This window comes from Mesoplodon mirus (genome assembly GCF_964341445.2).
Source record: "Mesoplodon mirus genome assembly, chromosome: 11".
NCBI classification, from domain to species: domain Eukaryota; kingdom Metazoa; phylum Chordata; class Mammalia; order Artiodactyla; family Ziphiidae; genus Mesoplodon; species Mesoplodon mirus.
Window position 1 is genome coordinate 75,904,170 of NC_138987.1, and position 27,700 is coordinate 75,931,869.

At 38.9% G+C, this 27,700-nt stretch overlaps 2 protein-coding genes across 6 annotated transcripts in view; one reads left to right on the forward strand and one right to left on the reverse strand.

The window, feature by feature from the left end:
- Positions 1 to 2,176: 2,176 nt before the first annotated feature.
- Positions 2,177 to 12,318, forward strand: YARS2 (tyrosyl-tRNA synthetase 2). 2 transcript variants are annotated; one of them, XM_082635091.1, is made up of 5 exons: positions 2,183 to 3,118; positions 3,968 to 4,135; positions 9,726 to 9,881; positions 10,236 to 10,406; positions 11,018 to 12,318. In XM_082635091.1, the coding sequence occupies exons 1-5, from the start codon at positions 2,337 to 2,339 to the stop codon at positions 11,175 to 11,177; spliced, it is 1,437 nt and encodes a 478-aa protein (XP_082491217.1). In that variant the 5' UTR covers positions 2,183 to 2,336; the 3' UTR covers positions 11,178 to 12,318. The 2 variants fall into 2 exon arrangements, with proteins under 2 accessions (XP_082491218.1, XP_082491217.1); XM_082635092.1 differs by lacking the exon at positions 10,236 to 10,406 and having other exon boundaries at positions 2,177 to 3,118.
- A 137-nt stretch (positions 12,319 to 12,455) lies between these two features.
- The window catches only part of DNM1L (dynamin 1 like), a 63,721-nt gene continuing 48,476 nt past the window's right edge, over positions 12,456 to 27,700 (reverse strand). The window contains exons 9-20 of one of the 4 annotated variants that reach the window (XM_082635088.1): positions 27,234 to 27,440; positions 23,841 to 23,961; positions 23,455 to 23,610; positions 23,147 to 23,236; positions 21,657 to 21,749; positions 18,804 to 18,860; positions 18,047 to 18,124; positions 17,719 to 17,751; positions 15,111 to 15,287; positions 14,844 to 14,953; positions 14,552 to 14,711; positions 12,456 to 14,263 (exon numbers count right to left, since the gene is read on the reverse strand). In XM_082635088.1, the coding sequence (XP_082491214.1) occupies positions 14,207 to 14,263; positions 14,552 to 14,711; positions 14,844 to 14,953; positions 15,111 to 15,287; positions 17,719 to 17,751; positions 18,047 to 18,124; positions 18,804 to 18,860; positions 21,657 to 21,749; positions 23,147 to 23,236; positions 23,455 to 23,610; positions 23,841 to 23,961; positions 27,234 to 27,440 (1,339 nt within the window). In that variant the 3' untranslated portion in view covers positions 12,456 to 14,206. The remainder of the gene's footprint in view (positions 14,264 to 14,551; positions 14,712 to 14,843; positions 14,954 to 15,110; positions 15,288 to 17,718; positions 17,752 to 18,046; positions 18,125 to 18,803; positions 18,861 to 21,656; positions 21,750 to 23,146; positions 23,237 to 23,454; positions 23,611 to 23,840; positions 23,962 to 27,233; positions 27,441 to 27,700) is intronic. The other 3 variants (XM_082635087.1, XM_082635089.1, XM_082635090.1) reach the window with 3 other exon arrangements.

A 27,700-nucleotide genomic window follows, 5' to 3' on the forward strand; every position in this document is an offset into this window, starting at 1 on the left:
AAATTTTAAGATATTTTGAATAGCAACTTGAGAGTTAGAACATGCCCTGCTTATTTCCTTCAGGACCAGAAGGAATTGTAAATATTTTTTACTTTAGTATCTTTTAAACTGAGGCAGGAAGATAATGATAGACATTCAATGAATTACATTCAATGCAGTTTAAAATATCACTTTAATTGACAGAATGAAAATATAAATACAAAACCTTGTTGCAAGAGGCTGTCTTTTACAAATAAATTTTTTTTAAAAAAACAAACCACCGCACAGCTTCTTTTTTTTTTAATAAGCAGATACTCATTTTTAATTATTATTTATTTACTTACTTTTGGCTGTGTTGGGTCTTCCTTTCTGCGTGATGGCTCGCTCCAGCTGCGGCATGCAGGAGCCACTCCTCATCACGGTGCGCGGGCCCCTCACCATCGTGGCCTCTTTTGCTGCGGGGCACAGGCTCCAGACGTGCAGGCTCAGCAGTTGTGGCCCACGGGCCCAGCTGCTCCGCGGCATGCGGGATCCTCCCAGACCAGGGCTCGAACCCGTGTCCCCTGCATCGGCAGGCAGACCCCCAACCACTGCGCCACCAGGGAAGCCCAACTTTTTTTTAAAGAAATGTTTCTTCCTTCAAATGTTCATTTTCTGGAGGAAAATATTGCTGTGTCTTCATTTTCAAGATTCAGTTTGGCTCTTGCTGATATTAAACTAAATCATTCAGTTTATGTGCTTTGGGGAAAAAAATTATGGGATTTGGGATACAAATACATAGCCTGATGAATAAGTATCTAAAATTCCTACTGAAGTTACTGTTTGGCAATGAGAAACTCACTTCATTGATAATCACATATACAAAGAAACTAATTTTTAACAATAATATTTCATTCTGTTAAGTCACTTTATAATGTTAAGAAATGGAAAAGATCCTTTAGGGAACGGTTTGGAGCATGGCCCAGATGCCTGCTTCAGGACCAAGGCACTTAATCTCCCAGCCGCTGAGAGTACTGGTTGCTGACTCGCAGCGGGGCATTCCACATTTAAGGACAGGTCAATAACAGGGTACAAAGGCACGCCCCCTTGCCTCTAATCAGGATGACTCTGAAAGGAAATCCCAGCTCCAGAGCCCCCTATGGGGTTGCCTGAAGCCTCTATTGCAAAAGTGTTCATAGAGCAACTCCTTCCTCTGCTCAACCCTGCTTTCATCACTTCAGTACAGATGTCGTTTCCAAGGGCACACCCCAATAATTCTGCACACAAATCTCCCACTCGAGTCTCTTTCCCAGGAAACTTTATCTAAGACAGTTGGCATTGCAAGTGATCCCATAAATGATACTTTAAAAGGGAGTTTTGGAGTTGGATCCCTGCCAGCCAGCTGCCAGCCAGACCCCCATCCCTAGTGCTTGGAGGACTGTTAGCACCTGGCTATTGCTGTGCCAATGTGATTACTAATTTGAATCCACTTATGCCAAAGCTGTGTCCCACTTGGTTACCTGTAATTGAAATAAATTAATAAAACGGGGCTTTCTGCATTTATTGAATTTTATCTCGTTATAGCTTGGACAAGACTGCCACCTCCTGGAGAGGCTAATAAATACTGGGGGCTGAGGTGTTCCCCTCCATTTGGAAATCAGTATTATGAAATTGCGTCTCGACGCCAACCCCGTTATCTCTCCATGAGGTTAAACCAATTCCTGACCCCTCACAACTTCTGTGAACAAATTTTTGCAGAGGACCGAGATTTCAAACAACTTGCGCAACACAACTTATTTTTACGTGAAAGTTTAAACAAAAGCTAATATTTTAGAACGCTCAATATGTGCCAGGTGCCTTAATTCTTTTTTTTTTTTTTTTTTTTTGCGGTACGCGGGCCTCTCACTGTTGTGGCCTCTCCCGTCGCGGAGCACAGGCTCCGGACGCGCAGGCTCAGCGGCCGTGGCTCTCGGACCCAGCTGCTCCGCGGCATGTGGGATCTTCCCGGACCGGGGCACGAACCCGTGTCCCCTGCATCGGCAGGCGGACTCTCAACTACTGCGCCACCAGGGAAGCCCCGCCTTAATTCTTAATTCTCACAACATCCATCTGAGATAGGAACTATTATCATAAACACAGCCAAATTACGGATGAGGAAATTAAGTTTTAAGGTACTTAAGGTGACCAGACTTTAGGCGGAAACTGCACCCAGGTAGTCAGAACTCCAAGGCTGCGGAGCTCCGTAACTAACCGCCCCGCCCTACGTGGGCATGCGCAGAAAAAAACACAAGTAAATTCTGTAGGAATTGTAGGAGGCGGGCACTGAGGGGTGTGGTGGGCCTCTAAGATCCCAGCATTCCCTTCGTGCCGCCGCTAACATGGCGGCGTCCATCTTACGGTGCATTTCCCGTGGCCAGGGGCTTGGTACCCCAGGCCTGTCAGGAGTCTTACCCCTGGGGCTGCGTGAGGCCCACTCGGGCGCTCAGGGGTTGCTGGCGATGCAGAAGGCTCGGGGTCTGTTCAAGGAGTTCTTCCCTGAGAGGGGTACGAAGACAGAGCTCCCAGAGCTCTTCGACCGTGGCACGGCGGGCAGTTTTCCCCAGACCATCTACTGCGGCTTCGACCCCACGGCCGACTCGCTTCATGTGGGGCATCTGCTGGCGCTATTGGGCCTGTTTCACTTCCAGCGAGCGGGCCACAACGTGATCGCCCTGGTGGGAGGCGCCACGGCGCGCCTGGGAGACCCAAGCGGCCGTACCAAGGAGCGCGAGGCGCTGGAAGCAGAGCGAGTGCAAAGCAACGCGCGCGCCCTGCGCCAAGGGCTCAAAGCCTTGGCGGCTAATCACCAGCAGCTCTTCGCTAATGGGCGGACCTGGGGCAACTTCACCGTGCTGGACAACTCGGCGTGGTACCAGAAGCAGGACCTGGTGGACTTCCTAGCGGCAGTGGGCGGCCATTTCCGCATGGGTACGCTGCTAAGCCGGCTGAGCGTGCAGACTCGGCTCAAGAGCGCCGAAGGCATGAGTTTGGCCGAGTTTCTATACCAGGTGCTCCAGGCCTATGATTTCTACTACCTGTTCCAGCATTATAGATGCCGGGTCCAGCTGGGTGGATCTGATCAGCTGGGCAATATCATGTCCGGATACGAGTTCATCCATAAGTAAGCGCCTTTAGACCTGAAGAAATCCTAGGCCAAATAATTTACACACGAACAGCCTGTGTTGCATTGTTAGGATTGTGAAATGACGCGCTTCGTTCCCGCCCTTGTCGGTTCTGTCTCCATTAAGGGTCCGTAATGGGATTAATTTAATATCACTGGCTAATGAGAACTAAGGGCTGAAGTAATGGTATTAGGTATGGGACATATTATAGATCTGCAGGAAATAGACGCTGCTAGTCAGGATTCAGATTGTATGTGTTTGCTGCTTTTAAGAAGCTTCTTCTGTGTTTCGGATTTGAAAGGCTGCTTGTCTTCATTTATAACCTGAACGTGACTGGGCCTCCTTGAGGAGTCTCTGCTCTGCTCTGCGCCTTCCGTGAAGCTAAGTGTTAGTCATTGGTTGGCATCTCAAGAAAATTTGTTTCAGCACCAAATATTTGGCGAATAATGTAGATTTCAGTGGCACTTTCTTGAGGGAGATGAACTGCAAGATTAGCTCATGTGCTACTGATTTTTAAAATCCCTTTAAGACACCTCTTTTAGTGTCTCTACCTGACTCCTCTTTACCCAGTTTTCTCTCCCCTTCCTAGCCAACCTTTAAAAATGTCTAGGCCCCAGTTATGCAGCACTTCCCCTTGGCTTGCCCAGAGTCACTGGTTCAATTGCAGTTCAGAATGACAAATGTCAAAATAGAGTGCTGTGAAAGCAGTAGGATGGACAAGAATCCAGGTTTAGGAGGTCAAGGAAGTTTTCTTAGAGCAAGAAACCAGACTGAAATCTGAGAATGATTAGCAGAACCTACCACCACTTGAGCTTAAAGCACATAATAAAGTTCTTCTTTATGCATAGGTTGACTGGAGAAGATGTATTTGGAATCTCCGTTCCTCTAATTACAAGTACAACTGGAGCGAAACTGGGAAAGTCTGCTGGCAATGCTGTGTGGCTAAACAGAGATAAGACATCTCCTTTTGAATTGTATCAATTTTTTGTCAGGCAGCAAGATGATTTGGTAGAAAGGTGAGTTCTTAATTGTGTGTTGAAAAATTAAGTTCTTTAAAGCTCATGATAAATTTTAGCCATTGAATCTCTCTGTACCCTTCATAGTTTTTTGGTTTTTTGGTTTGTTTTAACGTAGATTCTATTTAAGGCTAGTACATCACAGAACATTGGAGTTAAACACTTTTTGTTGGTTAAAGCAGAAAACCACTGTGGGTGCTAGAAAACTTAGAGCCAATTTTGTGATCTACATCTAGCAGGTTCTTAGGACATCATTGCTTGCGTATTCTAGTTTTTTACTCCTTTCATCTTAAACTTGACTTCTATTTCACCTTTGTCTCTAAAGTTCCTTTTCTTTAACATAAAGAAGATCCTTTTGAAGGTCCTTTTTTAAAGTGATTTTCTCATTAATTCACAATATCTTAAACTCTTAGAAGAATATAAATTAATGAGAAATACACCTGCAACAAAGAAGTGAATTTTTCAAAAAAAATATCATTTGACATAACTATCATCAAAATAACTTAGGAATAATTCTTAAAAATGTTTAAATGTATAATACTTGCCTGCAGAACATTAAAAACCACTATTGAGCAAAAATAAAGAACTCTACATGAATGGAGAGTCCTCTTGGAGGGTAAATGCTTGAGGATTGCCAGAGGTGACCAAAAGTGGGATTTGGATGTGTGCATAACAGTTGGTATATAGGGTAGGAAGGCCCAGGAGGCGAGAATTAAACAAGATGAGGGCCTGGAGCAAGAGTTCAGTCCATTTGGGGGACCACTTGCCTGAAACTAATTTCAGGAGTGTCTCTTTAATGATGCTCAGTGAGGCCAGCTGCCTGGGGCTATAGCCTAGATGGAAATTCCAAAGAATATTATGTTGGAGAGCCCTTTGTTTAATCTCAAAAAAAGTGGGTAAAGTGGGTCAGAGTCAGTAATGTCTGGCAATCCAAAGGGAACGAGAATAAATTTAGTGAGGAAAGAGATTTGGGAGTTGCCCAAAGGAGTCCCATATAAGTATTAATGACTGTGAAGGCATACCTGGAGGCCCCAGGAGAAGGGAGCAGTGGCCAGTGAAATCAGCCTGCCAATGGGAGCATGGTTGGTCTCCCCAGGGAATATGTCCCCATCTGGATATCCTCCATTGTTTGGTTTGGGAGCAGAGAATACAGTCGTCTATCACAACTTTGGCTGCTGCTGAGGAGATGGGAAGTCCCCTCAATTAAGCCCAAGCTGTTAAGGCATTAATTCCTTGGTGACCCAAGGTTGTGTGGGCCCATTTTTCAAGCTGGTAGGAAGGGTCTGTGCTGGGCAGTGTGGTGGCTTAGTGAGGGAGTCTGCAGTACTGTTGAAAATGGCTTCCAGCATAGAGCAGGTAGTCTGAGCGGAAACATAAGTAACAGTGATAGGAATTGGGGACTCCTTCCATGTCTGGGCCAAATGGGCTTGTCTTATATGAGAAAATTGTCCCTTAGCCATTGGCCAGACCAAACCGCGTAGCCATTAGCAATGGCCCAGGAGTCTGTGAAAATATGGATCTGCCAAAGGCCTCTTTATGGCTCCCTAAGGGCTAAGTGAACAGCTACAAGTTCTGCCAATTGGGTTGAGCCGGGACTGCCTTCTTCAATTAGAGAGGTGCCTGAGACCGGGGGAATGCTACAGCCCTCCAGCAAGCTGCAGTGCATACATGGTGGTGCTGCCATTGGTGAAGAATATGGATTCCCTGTCCATCTCAGACAGTTGGTCCCAAGGGGCTCCCCAAGCAGCTGATCATGAGGGAAGCTACACCTTCCTGTAATTTTTTTTGATTTTTCAGATATATAATTACAACTCTGAATCATAATAGAGTTTTCCCTACTTTTTAATTTATTTTTGGCTGTGTTGGGTCTTTGTTGCTGTGCATGGGCTTTCTGTAGTTGCGGCAAGCGGGGGATACTCTTCGTTGTGGTGCACGGGCTTCTCATTGTGGTGGCTTCTCTTGTGGAGCACGGGCTCTAGGCACACGGGCTTCAGTAGTTGTGGCACGTGGGCTCAGTAGTTGTGGCTCCCGGGCTCTAGAGCACAGTCTCAGTAGTTGTGGTGCATGGGCTTAGCTGCTCCCTGGCATGTGGGATCTTCCCGGACCAGGGCTCAAACCCGTGTCCCCTGCATTGGCAGGTGGATTCTTAACCACTGCGCCACAAGGGAAGCCCCCTCCTGTAATTTTCAAAGGCTTTGACATCAAGGTTAGCCCTCTCCTGAAGGTACCATTTTCATTTTACCAAGGAGGCATCAGTTGTGGTATTAAGCTTCTGCCGGAGGCATCTTAACCCAGGGCGTTAGGGAGTAGTATTGATTGGGGGCCAGTTAGGGCCTCAGTTTCTAAAAGAACCCAGTAGAATTCTTCGGGGTTAGGCACTTAATCCAAAACCCCATAGGAAATCAGGTAGACTTACGTTTGGTCCAGAGACTCCAAGGGAGCATAGTCAGATATGGTCAAGCGCTGACTTGGAATGTGGAGCCAGGTGGGACTAAAGGTAGGGCTTGTTGGACTGCCTGCTGGGCAGCTTCCAAAACGCATTGTTGTGCCTAGCCCCAGTGGAAGGTGGCAGACTTGCATGTGATCGTGATTGTGGCAAAGAATTAGTGAGCGGTGAGGGTGTTGCCTCCAGAACATGAAAAGGCCTGGTACCTGTTGTATCTGAGCACAGTGGTGGTTTAATGAGTAATTTCCTCCATGTATAGGAACACTGTCAGTGCTCTCCAGTGCCTTTTGAATGGTTTTGACAGACCCAGTAAAATGTAGGAGCACTACCCCATGATTAGAGGGAGCACTTTGTAAAAAGAATTCTCTGGACTCAGGGTCAAATGGGACTTCTTCAGGGTTAGAATGAAGAGGGGGTCACTTGAGTGAGTCTGGTCATAGAAGTGATAAACCCATTGGACCATGCCACTTTTGCACAGCAGGAGACAGGCCTAATCTCATGTTTTCCATTCACTGTGAGCCTTGGAATGTTGGTACTCAGCGACACTAAGCAACACCCAGGAAGCATCCATAGGGGTTCTGTATTATCAAGGAGCTGGTGTACCTCCTCAGGGGTCTTACGAGGCATTGGCACAAGATGTTCAGGACATTTATATTTGTCCATTGTTTAGCAACATCACACCAGGTACTGGACCCATGATATCCCATCGAGTTTGGGGGACAAAGAGGGACAGCAAGCCTCGACTGTATTTCCCCTTTTGCTCTGCCAATAGTTTCCTGTTATAAGGCTGTTCCATTCATCCAGGTTAGGAAATGTAATCCCATTATGACCCACCAGTCCCAGGGGGAGGTCTCCCTCCTCCTTACCTATGGGAATTATCCTTTCCTCTTGCCTTTAGCTCAGAGCCTCAGCTTGGGCAGTGATAATAGCCTTGGGGTCCATTCCACCCTCATTAGCTTTCCTTGGCCTTGAGATGTGGAGGACCTTCATGTACATTAGTACTCAATCAAGGTCTGTATAATTTGTGGTCTGATCATCTCATTAGACCATATGGCCTTGATCACTGATCACACTGCTCTGCGGAGATCGTTGAATTATGGCAGCAGTGACGTTTGGGGATGGATACCGCCGGCAGCACAGCAGAGGCGATATGCAAAAGACATAGAATGATAGACCTCCAGCATGCATTGCTGTCCTCCCAAATGGTGTTGCCCACCTGGGTTAGCCAGTTAGTAAACTAGTCAAAGCTAAAAGGCAATCATGCAGTCCTGCCAACCATGCCATTGCCAGTTGTTGTGTGGGCCTCAGCCTGTTGGTAGTGATACCATGAGCTAGAAATGCCTGGGGGTGCTCACCTCGGCCCATACTACTTGTAGGAGCCCTCACAGACATTTCCTGGGCCAGAGCCAACCTTGTGGCTGGACCAGCGCTGTGGTCCTTATGATTGTAAGAGACATCTCAGCAATAATCATCAGAGAACTTTAAAAAAAGATTTGTTACTTACAGTTTCTGAAGGGCACATGGCACTACAGGGGCCACACAGTGAGTCAAGGATAGGGAAGGGGCTTCCCTGGTGGCGCAGTGGTTGAGAGTCCACCTGCCGATGCAGGGGACACGGGTTCGTGCCCTGGTCCAGGAAGATCCCACATGCCACGGAGCGGCTGGGCCTGTGAACCATGGCCGCTGGGCCTGCACGTCCAGAGCTTGTGCTCCGCAACAGGAGAGGCCACAACAGTGAGAGGCCCGCGTACCGCAAAAAAAAAAAAAAAAAAAAAAAAAAAGGATAGGGTAGGAGGGAGCATGGACCCGGAGCTCTGCCTTTATTGGGGTGCCTAGGATTTTGCAGGTTCACTCTTCACTGGCTAATTTAAAACGTAGAGTGAGAATTAGGGAGTGGGAAAGGTGAAGGGGGTCACTCAAGCAGTCAGTTACCTCGGCTACCTGGGGCTTTCTAAAAGGGGACTTTCATGAGTGGCGGCAGCCTGGTTCCTTACCTGGTTGGTTTGGTACTAGCTGTTTCATACATTTGGCAGTATTGCTTATTCGAGATCGATGGCTTTGAAATGGATACCTTGGCATTAAGCAATCAAAAGCTTAATGTCAAGCACATACATTACAGGTATAGAACCACTTGGAAAAATATGTGGCTGTGCCTACTCAGGTCAAATACTCATGACTTGTGATCAGCAGTCCCTCCCCCTGGGCACATCCCTAACGGATGAGTGCACATGTGCACCAAGAGAAATACATGGGAATAGTCATGGCAGCACCATCAATCACTGTCCAAGAGTAGGAACAACACAAATATCCACACTAGAATAAATAAATACATTACAAAGCATTCATAACATGGAATGTGTACTCAGCAGCTGTACACACAGCAACATGGGTGAATCACCAACATAATGATGTGCCAGAGTAACCAAAAAGAATATATTCTGTATGATTCTGTTTATATAAAGTCTAAAAAGAGGCAAAACTAAGTGATGCTGTTTAGGGAGGCATATGGAGATGGTAAAAATATAAAGAAAAACAAGGAAGTAATTACCATGAAAAGTCTGAGGAGTGGTTACCTTGGAGGGGTGAGGGGATTTGGGTAGGAGCAGTGTTGTATACCTAGACAGGCGATAGTTACACAGCTGTTTGCTTTATGATTCATTAAACTGTATGTCTGTTGTTTGTGTATTTCTCTATGCTTTTCACCAAAGATAAGATTTTAAAAGATGATACATATAAAATATTTTTCAGTTTTTAAATTACACAGTTTTAATTTATGGGTACATACACAGATAACAAAAATATAAAAACATGCTTGGGAAGGATGCCCACAAATTTAGATTAGTGGTTGTCTCTGGGGCAAGAAGGAGAATATATATGAGGTGGATGGGGCCCTCATCTATATCTATACTATTTTATGACTTTTTTAAAAAGGAAGGATTTGAAACAAAGATGGCAAAATAGTAACATCTTCAGTCAGGGTGGTGTGTGTATTATTGTCATTTTCGGTACATTTCTGTATGTTATATTTCATAATTAAAAATAAATTCTAAAGTAAGCAGGATGTTCTTTAAAGCGTAAGGGAGCTGGAGGTAAAAATTAGGTATGTTATATAAATCTAACGGGGTTTTTTTTTTTGTCCCAAAGGTACCTGAAGCTCTTCACTTTTCTGCCCCTTCCAGAGATTGACCACATAATGCAGCTGCATGTCAAAGAGCCAGAAAAGCGAGGTCCTCAGAAACGACTTGCTACAGAAGTAACAAAGCTTGTTCATGGACAAGAAGGGCTGGACTCTGCTAAAAGGTGGCCTCTTAGAATAATGAACACTTGATTAATTAGTTAAGAGACTGGAGAACATTTGGAGCCAATGTTTTAGAGTCATCTTTTACCACTAACAAGGACTGTCAGTGTTAACTGCTTTAAAGTACTAGCCTACATTTACTAGAAAGAACGATTATCCTGAATTAAGCTTATAAATTATACAAGATCAGTGTTGCTGTTTGAGAAACTTTCCATCTGGAGCATAATGGGTACTTCATAATTGGTTTTTGGGTGTTAGAACACATGTCTAAGTAAGCACTCAACATGATGTGGCTCTCAGAACACATATCTAAGTAAGCACTCAACATGATGTGGCTCTCAAAATGTGTTTTTCAGGTGTACACAAGCCCTTTATCATAGCAGCATAGAGGCACTGGAGGTCATGTCTGATCAAGAGTTAAAAGAATTGTTTAAAGAAGCTTCATTTTCTGAATTAGTTCTTGACCCTGGAACAAGCGTCCTAGATACGTGCCGCAAAGCAAATGCCATTCCAGGTGGTCCCCGAGGGTAAGATTATTTAACTTTTAGGTTCACAGTTATAATTCACAACCTGTGTTTCCAGAGGTGGTGTTTTTCCTGATAATGGCATCTCATTCCTTGTAGAAGTTAAGTTAGTCTTAGAATCAAGTGAAAACTGAGTACTTACTGCTGAAAATACCTTAAATTTTCTTTAAAATCTAGTATTACTATACTCTCTCTAGTTAAGTCTAACCTGGTCAGTTTTTTCTCCAGCATTGGAAAAGGCTTACATTTAAATGACCACTATTGTATAAATACACTGGGATCAGTCAGCTTAGGGATGGTCACAATTTGAGAAGATCACAAGAACAGAGGCCCTAAGTAAACAGATTCACACACCCCTCTCACATTCAGTCTGTATCCTCTTTATTCTGGGGAGTGGTGGGGTTGCCCAACCTATTTAAAATATTAGTTGAATTTCTCCTTTAGAACGTTAAAGGGGAGGCAGAATCTAATAAACATGAAGATAACAATTTAGTGCTAAATGGTTTCAATAGGAGAGCCTTTGAAATTTAAATGAAATAATGATGTATCTGTATTATTGGGAGTAGTCAACAGTGATTAGATTTATCTAGTTACTGAACATTTTTATTTTTCAGGTATCGGATGATAACAGAAGGTGGAGTCAGTATAAATCACAGACAAGTAACAAATCCTGAGAGTGTTTTAGTTGTTGGACAACATATTCTTAAGAATGGACTTTCGTTACTTAAAATAGGAAAAAGGAACTTCTACATTATAAAATGGCTTCAGCTATGATGAAAACTCCTTCCAGTGGTTCAAACTTATCCATCATTCATTCTCAAGATGTACGAATTTATATCTTCACTTATGCAACTCAAAGACAAAGAATGGAGTGTACTCTAGGCCTCACAGTGTGAGTAATTTCATTATTTATATAGGTTGGTTAAGTTTGTGTAATAGTGGGATATTTTATTTCCTGATCCTTAAACATTAAGGACTACCACAGAAAAGCATGATTTCTAGGGTTAATCTCTATTTTAATAATTATGCTTCATGAAAAACTAAATGCTGTCTTTCCTATCCTGTCCTTGCTGTTCTGGAGATGAGGAGGAACAATGAAAAAGAGGTAGTATAAGTAATTGTGGATACTTTTATGTTAGGTGTGTATCTCATTAGAGGTTTTTTGTTGTTTAGGAAGCAAATACAGCTCTCCGTAAAAAGGGAGAAAAGTTAGAGGAAGCCATAGCTGGCATTAGAAATTACAGTAGAAATAGTTTTCTTTTCAAGGAAAAGAAAAGTCAGTACTTGACTTTTCAGAAAGCTTCTAATTTAGTTTTCCGGTCCCTTGACTGTGTTTCCATAAAATTAAATTTACTCATAGTCTTGTTTTTTTAAATTCAGTAAAAAAAAAAAGGTAGCAATGTCTTATAAATTTATCAACTTTTAAATTAGTTTTAAGTTTCAACTTATGTCCCCAAGCAGATTGCAGCTTGAGATGAACTGAAAAGTTAAGTAACCAACAAGATAAAATAGAGGCAAAAAATATATACTAAATATCTAATCATTTGAGAATATCAAAAGACATTCCAGTAAGGGAAGTTTTCAGGTCAAATTTAAAGGATTTGGAATCAAGATTTAGTTAAATTAAGCTCTACATTCTTTAGGCAAGTTGATTCTCCAGAACTATTTCCAACATCTGAAATATCAAAGGTAATAGCACCCCTGTTTCCCCTGAGCATCAAGTGAAGCACAAACATACACACAAAATGGTTTGCAATCAAGATGTGTTCTAGAAAAATCTTACAGGCAGCAAAGCATGGCTTTAGAGTTCAAATTCTAGCTATTTACTACCTGGATTACTTGGAGCAAGTCATTATCTTCATATACAAAAAATGGAGATGTAATAATACCTCAGTCAATTATGAAAATCTAAAAAGAAAAAAGTCATAAAACTTTCATACAGTATAAGCTGTATTGCTATGTTCCAAAGTAGATTTATATGTTAAAAAAGCTATAGTTTATCTAAACCTTCTTCTGGGAGTAAAGTTAGGAAGAATTCATTTATTGACAAACTTTAATGTCACTTCATACCAGCAACTTTATTTACATAGTAAGAACATACAGGTATCCATTATAAATGTCAGAGATCATCTCTGCATTTCAGAACTTTACTCAGTTTAAGTGTCAACAAAAAGAGGTTTTTCTCTTTGCATACCTCTTGTCTCTGTTTTGCTTTTACACAGTGTGTAGTACTAGCAAGTGCATTATCATAGCAGGTAACGTTTTCAATTTGAAATTTGCTGGAGAAAGGTGCATTGTAAGTTTTCTTCCCCCCTTACAAATTAAAAAAGCTAGACTAGAATGGAAGTCATCTGACCTATCTGAAATAAGTAAAATAGGATGGCTATAATTTCAAAACTGATGTTTAACAATGGCAGAGTGATTTTAAAGTACGCTAATAAACATTCTGGAAGCATGTATTCTATGAAGATGGTACTGCTAAGTATAAGTAGTACCATATCATATCAGACTGAATCTGTTTTTTTATGTTTGAGATCAGTTGCTGAGTCTCTTGTCTCTTAGTACAGTAAATGGGTGCCATTAGCCAAGAGTAACAGACATATTCATATGTTCCTGCCGATAGTCCTTCATAAATGTCGTAACTTAAAAATAGACTTTAATATCTGCAATATGTAATTTATCATTTTAAAACTTATAATGTAATTCATATCAAGAATCACCTGGGGAATTTTGGTAAAATGTGTATATGTTCTAAACCTTACTCCCAACCCCCTGAAAGCCTTTAGGAGTACGTGTGTGTGTCAGGATGTTTTTTTTTAAATAATAAAGCCCCACCATTACTTTCTATTCTAATGTACTTTGTTGGTGTGAAGCAAAAGTAACTATTAACAACTAATAGGAAGAAGATACACTTAAAATCACCACAGTATTTGGTTTTAAGTCCCACCTCCAAGTGAATCTTGAAGCATGGTCTGAGGGCTCCAATTTAAAAATGTATCTGAATTATTACTATTATATTTGAAAACCAAGGGGAATTTATTAGGACTTCTGAAAACTAAAAGGGAAGATGATCATTACCAAGTCTTACTAGATAATCAAGGCTAGATGTTCTTAATGCAGGAAAACATAACTCATGCTTCCAGGTTTAAGTAAGATCAAAGATATTGTAATTTTTAACGCACCAGGGGAATGTGGACCCAGAAGTGGAAGGACTGTAGCTACACATATGCACATCACATCATTGTCAATGTTACAGATCCTCTCCTGTGTTCAGCTTTCTTACAAACACATCAAAGGTTTCTGAGAAGCTCAATAAAACTAAAGCAAAGAACAGGTGGAATAGTGACTGACTACTGAGTAACTTGTCACCCCACCTCTTTCAAAGCCAGTTCGGTTTAAATAATAGTGCATGCATTATAGTCGTATGACATGGTGTCTTGGTGCATTCTTGAAGGGCTATGGCAGCAGCTTTAAGACTACTAGCAGATTACACAGGTCATCTTATCCACAGACAAACTGCTTGTACAACTAGAACTATTAACAGTTCTTTTTAAGTTCAGATGAAACTGTCACAAGACAGACGATGTATTTTATATATACTAGGAAATTTTAGAAACAGCCATTTATTATTTGGATTAAATGTGTGATTCGTTCTGCAATACAGAGTATAATTTTCAGTTTATAGCCAGTCTTCACATGAGCAGCTTCATACCATTGCAATACACAGGAGTTCATAAATAAAATTCTACTCAAGTAGGCAGTAACTAGCAAGTCAGTGAAGTCTCAGTATGACATAGTTCTCTTCACCAAAGATGAGTCTCTCGGATTTCAGCAATAATTTGACTGGCTCCTTGTAATGCCTGCATTAAAGAAAATTATAAAAATTATAAATGCTTAAGTTAAAATAACAAGGAATATCAAAGAAAGAATCTGAGTTAATGTGGGATAACCTCTCCACTTTATATGTGGTTGATTTACACTAACCAGTATCTTCTCTGAAATTTGAATCTAAGCAAGTGGCAACATAAAAAAAGATTAGCCATCATACAAAGACTATATATATCTCCAAGGATCAGAATGCATTTTAAACAATAAATGTTTATACCTACAACCCAAGTAAGAAAATTCAAAAAAATTCACAGTAATACCTTTAGCATATCAGCTGCTTCTTTCCTGCGCTGTGCCATGTCCTCAGATTCAGTCAGAAGATCATCCAATAAGGATGATTTATACAGCTGTCCTACTAACTCACTCTGAAGAGTATCTTTTACATGATTAACCAAAAAATGCATTACTGCCTTTGGCACACTGCAAAACAATCAGATAATCCATTTGATTTAGAATTAAAAACGTAAATTTTAAAAAATATGTGTATTTTCAAAACAGATTATGAAATCATCTCGCAGTATTCTAGTCTGATTTATATAACATAGTACTAACCTGTCTTGAATATTCTTTCTGACAATAAGAAAATAAGATTTGATGAGTCGTTCAATAACTTCACAGTCTCGCTGTTCACGGGCAGATAGTTTTCGTGCAACAGGTACTGGCTAAATGGGGTGAGGGGGAGAAAAAAGTTACTTTTGTGCCATTTTGAAAGGACAACATTTAACATTCAATAAGTTTTTGAGACTTCAGTTCCTTTTGTCTTTTAAAGTGTTTATCTGGTAATTGGTTATTTGTCCTCAAGCAAATTCTGCAGCTTACCACATCCAGCAAATTCACAGCATGGCCTTTTTGTGGACTGGCTGGCATAATTGGAATTGGTTTTGATTTTTCCTCAGCTAGTAACTCCTCAGCTTTTGAAGTTTTCAGCATTCCTCTCCAGTTGCCTGTTGTTGGTTCTTGAACACCATCTCCAACCCCACCACCTCCAGATGCAACCTGAAAAAAACATGTTCCAAAACCTATACCAACCATATCAAACTGATATTAACTAAACAAAGTTAATTTCCTTTGACAGCAGTCAAGGAGAATACACATCCAGTAACCACCTGGAGTTTAATCTATTCAGAGAGATGGCAGGGTCAGAAAGAGATGATGGGTGGCATGTATAACTGGAACCCTGAGCTGTCTAAATAAGAGGTTCAGACTTCCCTGGTGGTGCAGTGGTTAAGAATCCGCCTGCCAATGCAGGGGACACGGGTTCGAGCCCTGGTCCAGGATGATCCCACATGCCGCGAAGCAACTAAGCCTGTGCGCCACAACTACTGAACCTGAGCTCTAGAGCCCGCAAGCCACAACTACTGAGCCCTCGTGCCACAACTACTGAAGCCCACGATGCCTAGAGCCTGTGCTCCACAACAAAGAGAAGCCCGCGCACTGCAACGAAGAGTAGCCCCCACTCGCCGCAACTAGAGAAAGCCCACACGCAGCAACGAAGACACAACACAGCCCATAAAAAGTGTATTTGTAAAGGAAATAAAGAATAGCAGAAGTAACACTGTGGTTTATAAATAAATAAAAGGTTCTGTTGTAAACTGTTTGCAAGGCCTCAGCCAGTATATTTTAAATTCCTTTTTTATTATCTGCTAACTTCTCAAAATTTTTCCTCTTCTCCAACTCCTCTAACACTAGAGATTGTGGAAAAAGTAGAAGCTTTACAACAGGACTGCTCATTAAAAGCACAAGAAAAACCAGAACTACTATTCACATTATTTCTTCGAAGTAACTTTAAACACTGTTGAACTATGATCTCTCTGAAAGTTCAATGAACTCATTCTCCAAAACTTAAGACTTTATATATTTCTCAAATCAGTTTTTGTTCCTAATAGTCAATACCATAGGATAAAAGTAGAAATCCTTTACTTGAGAAAGGATCTGCTGAAAAAAATCTAGTGCTACCATTAACCACAAGTGCTCTTGCACCTTCTCTTTTAGGATATCTGTTAGTCTTGATTTCTAAAAGAAAAATAACTGTTTAGGATAATGGGGAAAACAGTAATTCATCAACATTTAAGAGATGTTTTTAGATGTTCTTTAAGATTTTACAATCTAAAATGGAGATAAAATGGCATCCAGAATTACAGATAGAAATAAAAATGGCTTATATAAATTTAACAGAGGAGTGTTACAGCAAATGTTAAAAAATGTTTTGGGTATCATTCTGAATCAAAACACTGGACAAAATTTGTCTCTAAAATGTAGTTAAGATAATGTATATCAATATACAGGTAGTATATTTATACGTTACTTTTAAAATGAGTGTATTTTTAAATGCGTGTTAACTATACGTGAATGATAGATCATATGAAATCTTAAGGAAAATGAGCAAATTCAGAGTGATACCAGGAGTTAAATAAAAAGCAATGGTTTAGATGGTTCTCTTAATACCTTAGCACAGTGGGCTGAGAGAAGATAAGACATTTATAAGGTTTTATTTGAGGTTCAGAATCTTAAACCTGGACAATAAGTAAGGAAAGGAGCTAAATGGCAAAAAAAAAAAGCTAAAAATAAGAATGGATCTGAATAACTTACAGATTATTTAATTTTTTTAAAGGTTATCAAGAAGTGGCAACAATCTCAAACTCTCACAGTCCCCGTTCTGAATTTGCTTAATCTGTTGAGGCACATGTTAAACTACTAAATATATTTAGGGTGAAGAGAGCAAACTGAATGAAAGCATAAGAAAGAAGCCTTAGAGGATTCTCCATTAGCACTGGACAGATCTCAGAACCTTTAAAGAGGAAAAGTCCAAAAGTACAGTTTCCATCTCCAGAATTTTAATTCCCTACCAAAATATTAAATTCAACACTATTCTTGAAGGTAAAAGAAAACAGTGGGAAAGGCTTTTGTTATTACTTAAAACAATGTTGAGGGCTTCCCTGGTGGCGCAGTGGTTGAGAATCTGCCTGCTAATGCAGGGGACACGGGTTCGAGCCCTGGTCTGGGAGGATCCCACATGCCACGGAGTAACTAGGCCCGTGAGCCACAGCTACTGAGCCTGCGCGTCTGGAGCCTGTGCTCCGCAACAAGAGAGGCCGCGATAGTGAAAGGCCCGCGCACCGCGATGAAGAGTGGCCCCCGCTTGCCACAACTAGAGAAAGCCCTCGCACAGAAACGAAGACCCAACACAGCAAAAATAAATAAATAAATTACTAAACTCCTACCCCCAACATCTTAAAAAAAAAAAAAAAACAATGTTGAAACTAGAATACCATCTTAGAAGTTAGTTAGATAAGAGAAACATTAAAAACATAACACAGACAACAAGAGATGGATGCCACTGTTACAAACAAGTTCTTCGGTGGTTTTGAAGACAGTGTTTTGGTGAGAACCAAAGGTACCAACGTTTTCATTCTGAAGCAAGACTCACATTTTTAGTTTCTCTTCTGCTGTCCTGAATTAACTGTTAAAAGATATGTTAAAACATGCAGTTTAACAAGCAAAAATTAAATACCAATGGCTTGAAAATTTCCTCTTTAAATTCTTTTTCTGTGTGCATCATCTATATTGCAAGCAAAAGCATGTCAACAATAACTTATTTTATGAAGTATACATTGTTAAATGATTTTAAATTTCTATTAGACTAAAATTTGACCTTAGCACAATATCCCATATTAATATTCTGCTGTTCAGTGTTTCCAGATGATTATGTTGCACCAAACTAGGCATGCAGGCTTAGATTAAGAATCAGAACAGACCTTGCCATCAGCCTCAGCAGAAGCAGCAGGGGAGGGCTCCTGGGAGGCAGGTGCCAAAGCACTTGGAACTTTAGAAGACTAAAGGCAAAAAATGCAGGGAAAAAAATCAAGGATGCCAAAAATGCATTCAGAAACATTCTATAAATATGTATTTTCCCCTCTGTATAAAAATAGTAAAATAACATGAAAAAAATGTAATGGGACATAAAATTAATGTTTATTTTGCCTTATTTCCTGTACTATTGTCACCTTTAAGGCTTTCTTCAGATGAATTCCTAAGAAAAATCCAAATCCAAAAACTTCATTTTGATTTTGGAAGTTGATAAGATCTTTTCTGGTAAAGAATTCAAGGTAACAGATTGTTACACAAAAACTTTAATATATGCAACTATTACAGGTAACTAAAACCTGGTATGTACATAATGTCATCTTCTCTCTCCAAAAAAACCTTCTTGTTATAATAAAGTCATTAGTCATTTCAACTAGTTTTACAAAGTTGATAAAGTCACTGAATTTCTGTTAAAGCCTTGATATTTAAAATCCACCTTTAAGCATTTATTCCTATGTATTCAAAATATTTTATCTTTAAATTACTCAAAGCCTATTTTTAAACTTGCATACCTTTACTCAAACAATGAAATAGTGCCAATGGAATATTAAAGTGAGAAGAAAATATTACTCCTAGAACTGAGTAATATTCTGAGGCTTACCAATCCATCTTTGCATATTGGGAATATGCTTTAAAAACATTTTTTACCTTGTCTCGTGATACAGCTGAAGGTAATTCTCTTGCTAGCCTGTTTCTCCTTTGTTCCTATAAAACACAACCAAGCAGAAGATTCACGATTATCAGAACACAGAAATGTAAGCCTACTTAAAAAAAATATTCAGCTTAATTGAAAAGTGTGAATAACTTACAGTATATCCTCTCACTGTTGGGACTCATGCCATAATTATATTTTAAAACAAACAAGAAATCATTTAACCCAATGCTTCTCAATCTTTTTTTCTGCCCCAACACACCTGAGGGATATAATACAACGTCAGTAACATTGGCTTCCTGTACCAGGGGTTCTCAAGCGGACCAATATCATCTCTGCCTTTCCCACCAAGTTAAGAATCACTGATTTAAATTGTTCCCACATTAAAGTGTACATAAGCCTTCAGCATACCATATAGAATTTGAAGTGCACAGATCACAGAAAAATTAAGCAAAACCTTTAAAAATCATTCTAACCTGCACACGTTTGTGTTAAATTCACACAATTCTCACACACAAAACCATAAGAAATATCTATAAGACTGTTCTATTTTCTTTATCCTTAACTATCTCCAGGAAATAAATGTAATGTTGAAAACTGACAGTCCTTTCTGTAACCTGGCTAACTGAACAGACTGATCACCTGCCCACTCTTCTAATCTGCTAATATTAGTAATGTAATTCTGATACTGAGCTAAAGCAACTGTAAATTCAAATTAATAGGTAATGAACACCTACTGTATGTCAAGCACCATGATAGGTGCAAGACTATGAAAATACAGAAGGATGTAGGTATTAATAGTGGCTCTCTCACAGGCAGCATCAAATACAGTAGTAAAGTATTTACATTAAATGAAGTCAAAATGCTCCTGAGCAGAAAGCATTTCATGAACACTCAAACTTGCAAAAAGGTGTAAATTAACAAAGCTTCACAATGATGTTTCTGGGTAAGAAAGTTTCTTAACAGAAATTTTACCCACTTTCCATTTATCCAGTGATAAAAAAATATAGCAGATAATAAAAATATATGGATTTTAACAATCTTCAGAATAAAAAGTTAGCATTTAAATATACATTTTGAAGAAGGACACAAAGCAAAAGGCAGAGGAATCTAGAGACCAGAAATTCTCACCCTAGTCTGTTACCAACCATTTATGACCTTAGCTGGCTGGCCCTGGAGACCCGGCTTACTTGCTTTGTTAACTTGCATGGGTTACCAACTCTCAAGCCCCGGTTTCCTAGTCTATTAACATTACCCTCATAGGGTTGCTATAAAGATTAAATGAGAGGGCTTCCCTGGTGGCGCAGTGGTTGAGAATCTACCTGCTAATGCAGGGGACACGGGTTCGAGCCCTGGTCTGGGAAGATCCCACATGCCGTGGAGCAACTAGGCCCGTGAGCCACAACTACTGAGCCTGCACGTCTGGAGCCTGTGCTCCGCAACAAGAGAGGCCACGATAGTGAGAGGCCCGCACACCGCGATGAAGAGTGGCCCCCGCTTGCCACAACTAGAGAAAGCCCTTGCACAGAAATGAAGACCCAACACAGCAAAAATAAATAAATTAATTAATAAACTCCTACCCCCAACATCTTCTAAAAAAAAAAAAAGATTAAATGAGAATATCCACATAAAGTTCTTTGACACATAGTCTTAAAACCAGAGACATTCATTTGTAAGAAAAATACTGATCTGAAATCATATCATAAATGACCTTGTCAGTATTAGAAAAACTGTTCCAGACAAATTTTCCATGACGGCTTCATTGTTACAAGAACTAACTCATATCTTAAGATAGTGTCTGCATGCTAATTTTTAACATAATAACTATTACCTAGTCCACTTTCTGAGTGTTTTAAAGTGCCTTACTTATATGCATTTTGGAATTTTTTCCTTCTTTTTTTTTCTGGCTGTGCCACACAGCTTGCAAGATCTTAGTTCCCCAGCCAGAGATTGAACCTGGGCCACGGCAATTCCCTGGAATTTTTTCTGACAATAGGAGTCACCTAAACTATGTAGCGAAAAAACAGTTCCCTATACCTGTTAAAGAGAAGATGCCCAGCAAAATAAGCACTAAAGTAACAGCTGTTATCATCTGTGGGTCTCAGGTTCCTCATCTGTTTAACCAAAGGGTCCCTTCCAGTTTAAATCCAGGGTCCCTTCCAGTTCCCAAATTCCACGTTTACAATATTCTCCCCACCCATATGCATAAGAGGAAATTAGATACAGAAGGGATTCAGGTCTTACTGGACTATGGAATTGCAGAAAATTTTACTGTTTTGGATAAAAGTGGCAGAGAAAAAACTGCATCCAGATAAATCGCTCTATCCACCAGCCTTCGCTCCATCTGAGCTATTATGCAACCTACAATGTTAGCCTCAAATGGAAAAAAAAAAAGGAACCATGAAATGCAGGAACCACAGTAATGGTGAAACAGTACTGTCTTTCCAAATTTACTATAAGTTAGGTAATTCTTGGAATGTTTCCTTCATAGCTTTCAGAGTCAAATGAAAACCATTTTAAACATCCACTTTGTTTTACATACTTCAGTCTAATAAACTGCAACAACAGTTACTGAAATGGAGCCAGGCAGTCCTTCAACACTAAATCAATGAGTCCCAGATCATTTCTGAGTTACAGTTTCACAAGCAGAAAATGAGAACAATGCCTCCAGGTGGTTTTGAGAATTAAATTTAAGAAAACAATGTAATGCCCTCAGCATACTTCTTAGCATATAACAGACAATAATATGGTGCATATATGTCTTATAGTTATTCCTTGCCCAGTAAACTTGATATAACTGAGCTAAAACATTTTCTCTCTCAAAAAAGACAAATTCAAATTGTATTTACCTCTATATTATTGTTCATTAACCCACAAGCATCAGCAAAGTCTGGATGTTTTGTGTTGATATAAGCCAATTCAATTGCCACTAAGTTATGGACCTAGAAAAAAATAAAATTAGGCTATATACAAAATGTGCCAACCTAATTTTACTTAAGGAAACATATAAACTTATTAAACAGATAATTCTAAAAGCCAGTACAGGAAACTGATGCCTAAATAAATACTTGATAATTATACTCCAACTGACAGAGTTTATACCAAATAACAATTTGCTCTATCTTTTGAATTATCTATATTTTAGCATCTAAGATTGCATTTCTGACACTGAAGTAGTTAGAAGTATTTGTTAGGGAAAAAAAAAAAGTTATCTACCTGATGCATATCTAACTTCCAAGCAACTTTGCTATTAAAACCTTAGATCATCCACTACTCCATGTCAAAAGTTCAGGTTCAACAATAAGAAAACATTTCATAATCAGATGTAAGTTAAAGATGTTAACTTTATTAGGGTAAAGGATACATTTAATGACCTGAGATAATGATTGATTAGCCTTAATTATGAAGCACCTAGTTTAAATATATGTGGTTCAATTGGGACAACTGGGACAATAATCAAAAAGGAAAGTTGAAATTAATTTCTCTAGCGTTGTAGAGAGATTAAACTAACTCCTTCATTTGCACTGTGCTTACAAATCTTAGGTATCAGAACAGCATTAAAAGATCAAGAACCAGTGAAAATTATTTATTTAAATGAAATTCCAATGATTCTGATATCAGTGGGTAGAGTCTGAGATCAGGCTAACCACGTTCTTACTCATTTCAATCTGGTGGTTATGCTTGCTAGGGAAACAACTAAGCAGCAGCACTTACATTCTATACTTCCAAGGATGGTTTTGTACTCTTTAAGTAAATGTCCATTGGGGCTCACCATCCGGAGCCAAAGACCCAAATGCACTTTTAGAGACCAGAAAGGAAAAAAAGAAACCAGCCAACAATTAGAGGCATACGGACAATTTCAAATGCTTATTCCATATTTCTGCCAATTTCAGGATTTTTATTTTTAAGGATAGCAACCATGATATTATGGTATTAGGTCATCAAACAAGGAAACTGTACAAATGGCCAAATTACCCTGATATACATCAGAGTTAAAAAAAAAAAAAAAGAGCTTGCTATATGAAGGCTCAGTTTACTGAGGCTAAAGATAAAACTAACTTTCCATTAAATCAGTGCTGCTATATAATAAAGCAAAACTATTCACAATCCTCAACAATAACTCCATTTTCAGGAAAATCTGTGGCTGCAGGCTAACAATGATTAAAATATGAAGAAAAATGCATTTTATACCAGAATTACTGAAGTTTCCTTTGAAATAAGACTGAAACTCGCTTCTTTTTCTTTTCAATACACTGGGAATCATTATGCCTAAATTCATAAAGCTGTACAAAATAACTTATTAACAGTGATTACAATGATTTATGAAATAATAGCTCACCATTTCATTTGTAACAGGCAACCGTTTACGAAGAAGACAAGTCACTACTTCAACTATGGCATCATGAAGTTTAGGGAACCGCAACAACTCCTATATGTGGTGGAAGAAACAGTCTATTTTGTTTAAAGGAAAATTAAATAATCACTGAAGTACTGAATCAGATTTGGAAGCTACATTTCAAATCACTTTTAGATAAGGGAACTACATTTTAACTTTCAGCCCATCTTCTATATTTCCTCCTTCCCCTTGAAACCACCACCTCATGTCTTTTACTACTTAACCTGAAACCTGTTACATTTCTCAATTACCTGTGTACTGTAATTGCTACAGTGCTGAATGATCCTTTGCATTTCTTCATGAACCAGTTCCACACAACGGAGGCTGGGCTCTTCCAGACGTTTGATTTGCCGTTTGACTAGTAACTCAAATGAAACTTCAGGCACAAACAAAGCAGGACGAGGACCCTAAAAAAATAAAACTATGAGCTCTTATTATAGCCACATATAATTTTGGTTCTTCCCTAAGTTTAAAATAAATCACGTTTTTGGTATTTTTCATAAAAAAGCACTTCGTAGTTTCAAGAATGAGGGCAAAATAACAAAGTATACAATTCACTAAAAAAGGATAGAGTTATATGGATTAAAAATAATCTTTAACCTCATTTCAAAAAATTCTAAAGGTTAAGCATACTCACAGTTGCATTTCTAATGGCAGTCAAAATGTCAATAGTGTTAAGGCCACCTAGTGGGTCAACAGATTCTAAGGTTCGCCCAAAAGTCTCATGGAAAATATAACATATTCTAGCACCACCGCATCTGAAAGGCAATGAAGTATATGACTTCTAGTATTACTAAAAGGGAGGAAGCTACAAGTTAGAAGTCTCTCTGTAAGCTTTAAGACTGTCTCAGATGAACAATCACACTTAGACCATTTCCATGTGTTCTCAACTCCATTATGAACCAGTTTCTCTAATTTTTTTAATGAGGAAAGGAGTCATTTCACAAAAGGCATTCACATATGCACGTGCACACTGAGTAACTAACTATTCTTTCAGAAAACATCAGTTAACTAAGAACTACTAAACATTTTTCTCTGCCCTAGTTTTCTTCAACTAGACTATGAGCTCCTTAAAGATAAGAAACAATGTCTTATTTCTATTTATTCACAATCTAGAGTAGAGATCAGCAAACTTTTTCTGTAAAAGGCCAGATAATAACTACTTTAGACTTTTCACAACTCTGTCACAACTCGCCAATTCTGCCATTGAGCACAAAAGCAACCACAGACAGTATGTAAACAAATAAGCACAGCTATGTTCCAATAAAACTTATGCCCACTAAAATTTGAATTTTATATAATTTTCGCATTACAAAATATTCTTTGAATTTTTTTTCAATCATTTAAAAGTTCAAAAATCATTCTTAGTCAATGGGCTATATATAGTTTGCCTATCCCTGCTTTAAACAAATTAAATCTCTGGGCCTATATACTGGACACCTTGTGTTTCCTATCTTAATGACTAGAAACCCTGATTATTATCTTTTATTTTTTTCATTCAAGTCTAGTTGAAAATTTACAAGTACATTTATATCTCCCCAAATCATCCCATCTTCTCTGTTTTCACCATCACTATTCACTACTTTCTTACAGTAGTCTAGGCAGAAGATACCAGCCTAACATTATGCTAAGTGAAATAAGCCAGACACAAAAGGACAAATATTGTATGATTCTCCTTATATGAAATATCTAGAACAAGGAAATTCATAGACAGAAAGTAAGTCAGAGGTTACCATGGGCTGGGGGAAGAGGGGAACACAGAGATATTGCTTATTTGGATACAAAGTTTCTGTTGGGGTAATAAAAAATTTTGTAAATAGATACTATTTGATGGTTGTACAATACTGTGAATATACTTAGTGCTACGTATTATACTTTAAAATAGCTAAAATTACCAATAACTGGTCTCTCTGCCTCCAACTTTTCCCTTCTCCAAATAGTTTCCATAATGACCAGAATATCCTTCTAAAATGGGTTACTCCTGTGACCAAAAGTGTTTTATTTTTTTATAGTAGGAAGTTCTTCAAATTCTGAAGATACTAGACTTTCCCCAGTCTTGTTCTTAGACACCTTTCCTGCCTTACCTCCTGTTACATCCCGTCATTGTATATGCCATTCTCCAAATTCGCCCTGCGTTAATCTTTGCTGTTCCAAAGCCTAAAATACCCTTCTACTTACTGCCTTCCCATATTCTATTGAGAACCCAACCCAAATGCATTCCTAACTACGGAGCTCTCCCAATCCTTGAAAGAAATGAAAGTGGTCTCTCTTCAATGTTCTAATAAGGCTTGATTAGGTAATTACAAAGATATTGCTTAATTAACTACTTACAACACTGTCCATATATGTTACATGCACTTTTCTGGTTATGTATTATATTTAATAAGAAGTATTTAATTAAAAATTATACTCCTTTTACCACCTAATCAACCCTTGTGTTCCCTTGACCTACCTTACCCACTGAACTCTTTAAAGGTTTATCTTAGTAATCTTTATTTCCCTTAATATGCATACATTTAAAACCATTCAGTAATTAGTTTGTTAAATATTCTATGGCATTAACTCACATAGAAGGCTACCTGGGTCACATGAAAGTACATAGAACTTTATATACATACATACAAACACAGACATGAAGTATGTGTATAATTGGAGAAATCTGAATAAGCTGTGTGGATTGCACCGATGTCCATTTTCTTGCTTTTTATTGTACTACAGATATGCAGGATGTCAACGCTGGGGGAGACGGGGTGAAAGGTGAATGGGACCTCCCTGTACATTTAGTTGCAACTTCCTATAAGTCTATAATTATTTTTCAAAATTAAAAGATTTTTTTAAAGGTGAGAGTTTAGAGAAATGGATACTCTTTTATATTGCTAGTAGTAAAACAATACAATCGGGCTTCCCTGGTAGTGCAGTGGTTAAGAATCCGCCTGCTAATGCAGGGGACATGGGTTCGAGCCCTGGTCCGGGAAGACCCCACGTGCCGCGGAGCAACTAAGCCCATGCACCACAACTACTAAGCCTGCACTCTAGAGCTCGTGAGCCACAACTACTGAGGCCCACGCACCTAGAGCCTGTACTCTGCAACGAGAAGCCACCGCAATGAGAAGCCCACGCACCGCAACGAAGAGAAGCCCCCGCTCGCCACAACTAGAGAAAGCCTGCACGCAGCCAATGAAGAGCCAACATAGCCAAAAATAAACAAAATCAATAAATTTATAGAAAAAAATACAATCTACTAATAGTATAGCAATAATAAGAGACTTTGAGGATGTTATATACCCTTTCATCTAGTAATTCCACTTCTAGAAATTTAACCTAAGGGTTTACTTGGATACATGGCCCAAAGATAGTCCATCACAGCATTGTTTATATTTGTGTATAACTGAAAGCAAACTATCAATAGTAGGGGACTGGTTGAACAAATAAGAGTGTATGTCTAAAAAGTAAAATACTATGTAAATCTTAAGACTGAGAATACAAATATACAATTACTACTAGTTGTTTGTGACATGTTGATTTACAGAAATGATTCCATAGCATCTGATTTTTAAAGATGTGTATTACAGGCAGTTATATGTTTTATAGAAGCATAGAAAAATGTCTAGATTAATGCCAAGGTAACAGGGATTATTTCTTAATGATGGAATTAAAAGCAATTTTGTCCTTATGTTTTACTCTTTTTACTTATCTGTATTTTTGTAGTTTTTCATGAACAATTATAGCGTGTATTAAAGAAACAACAAACATTTTTTTAAATTATGAAAATTTTATAAATGCTTATCAATTAAAGTCTTGTTTTTGAAGAAAGCCCTGAAACTTTTACCGTGCTTTACATAATTTATAAAGCATTTTACATACATATGAGACATTATCATTTCTACAAAATGATATTCCTGTTTTACAGATAATAGATTACAATCAGATAATCTCAGAGTTAAGTCACTGTAACAAAAGATCTTTATCTTTTATCTTTATCTAACCTATCAATCAGGTAACCAAATCCATAGAGAAATTTCTTACTTACAGCTCTGAAGTTTCAATATATTTCGCAGTTCCTTCAATAGTGTTACAATATTCTGTGGCAAATTTGGTAATAAGCTGGAGTAAAGTAGCACTTTTATCATCCACAGGTTCACCATAGCTATTTAGAAGAGACTGATACTGAGCAGCTAGAACATTTATTCTTGTTTTCAACTCTGGTAAGCAATCTCTGATGTGATGCATCAGTAGCCTAACAAAGATTAGAAAGGAAGGATTTTAAAGTAATTGTGTATTTTGAAGACCCAGGCAGGTCAAATTTTAAAATGCAAATAATAGGGAAACCTGTCCATTTGTCCTGATAGGAAATAATGCAATCTTAGACTAGAAGGTAAATATGTAGCCTGAAAAAAATGACATGAAGGAAACCATCTTAGTAAATGGTTTTTAAATGTGCCTTCAACCCATCAAATTGTAGCAACTGCTAGAGAATCAAATATAAATTAAAAAAAA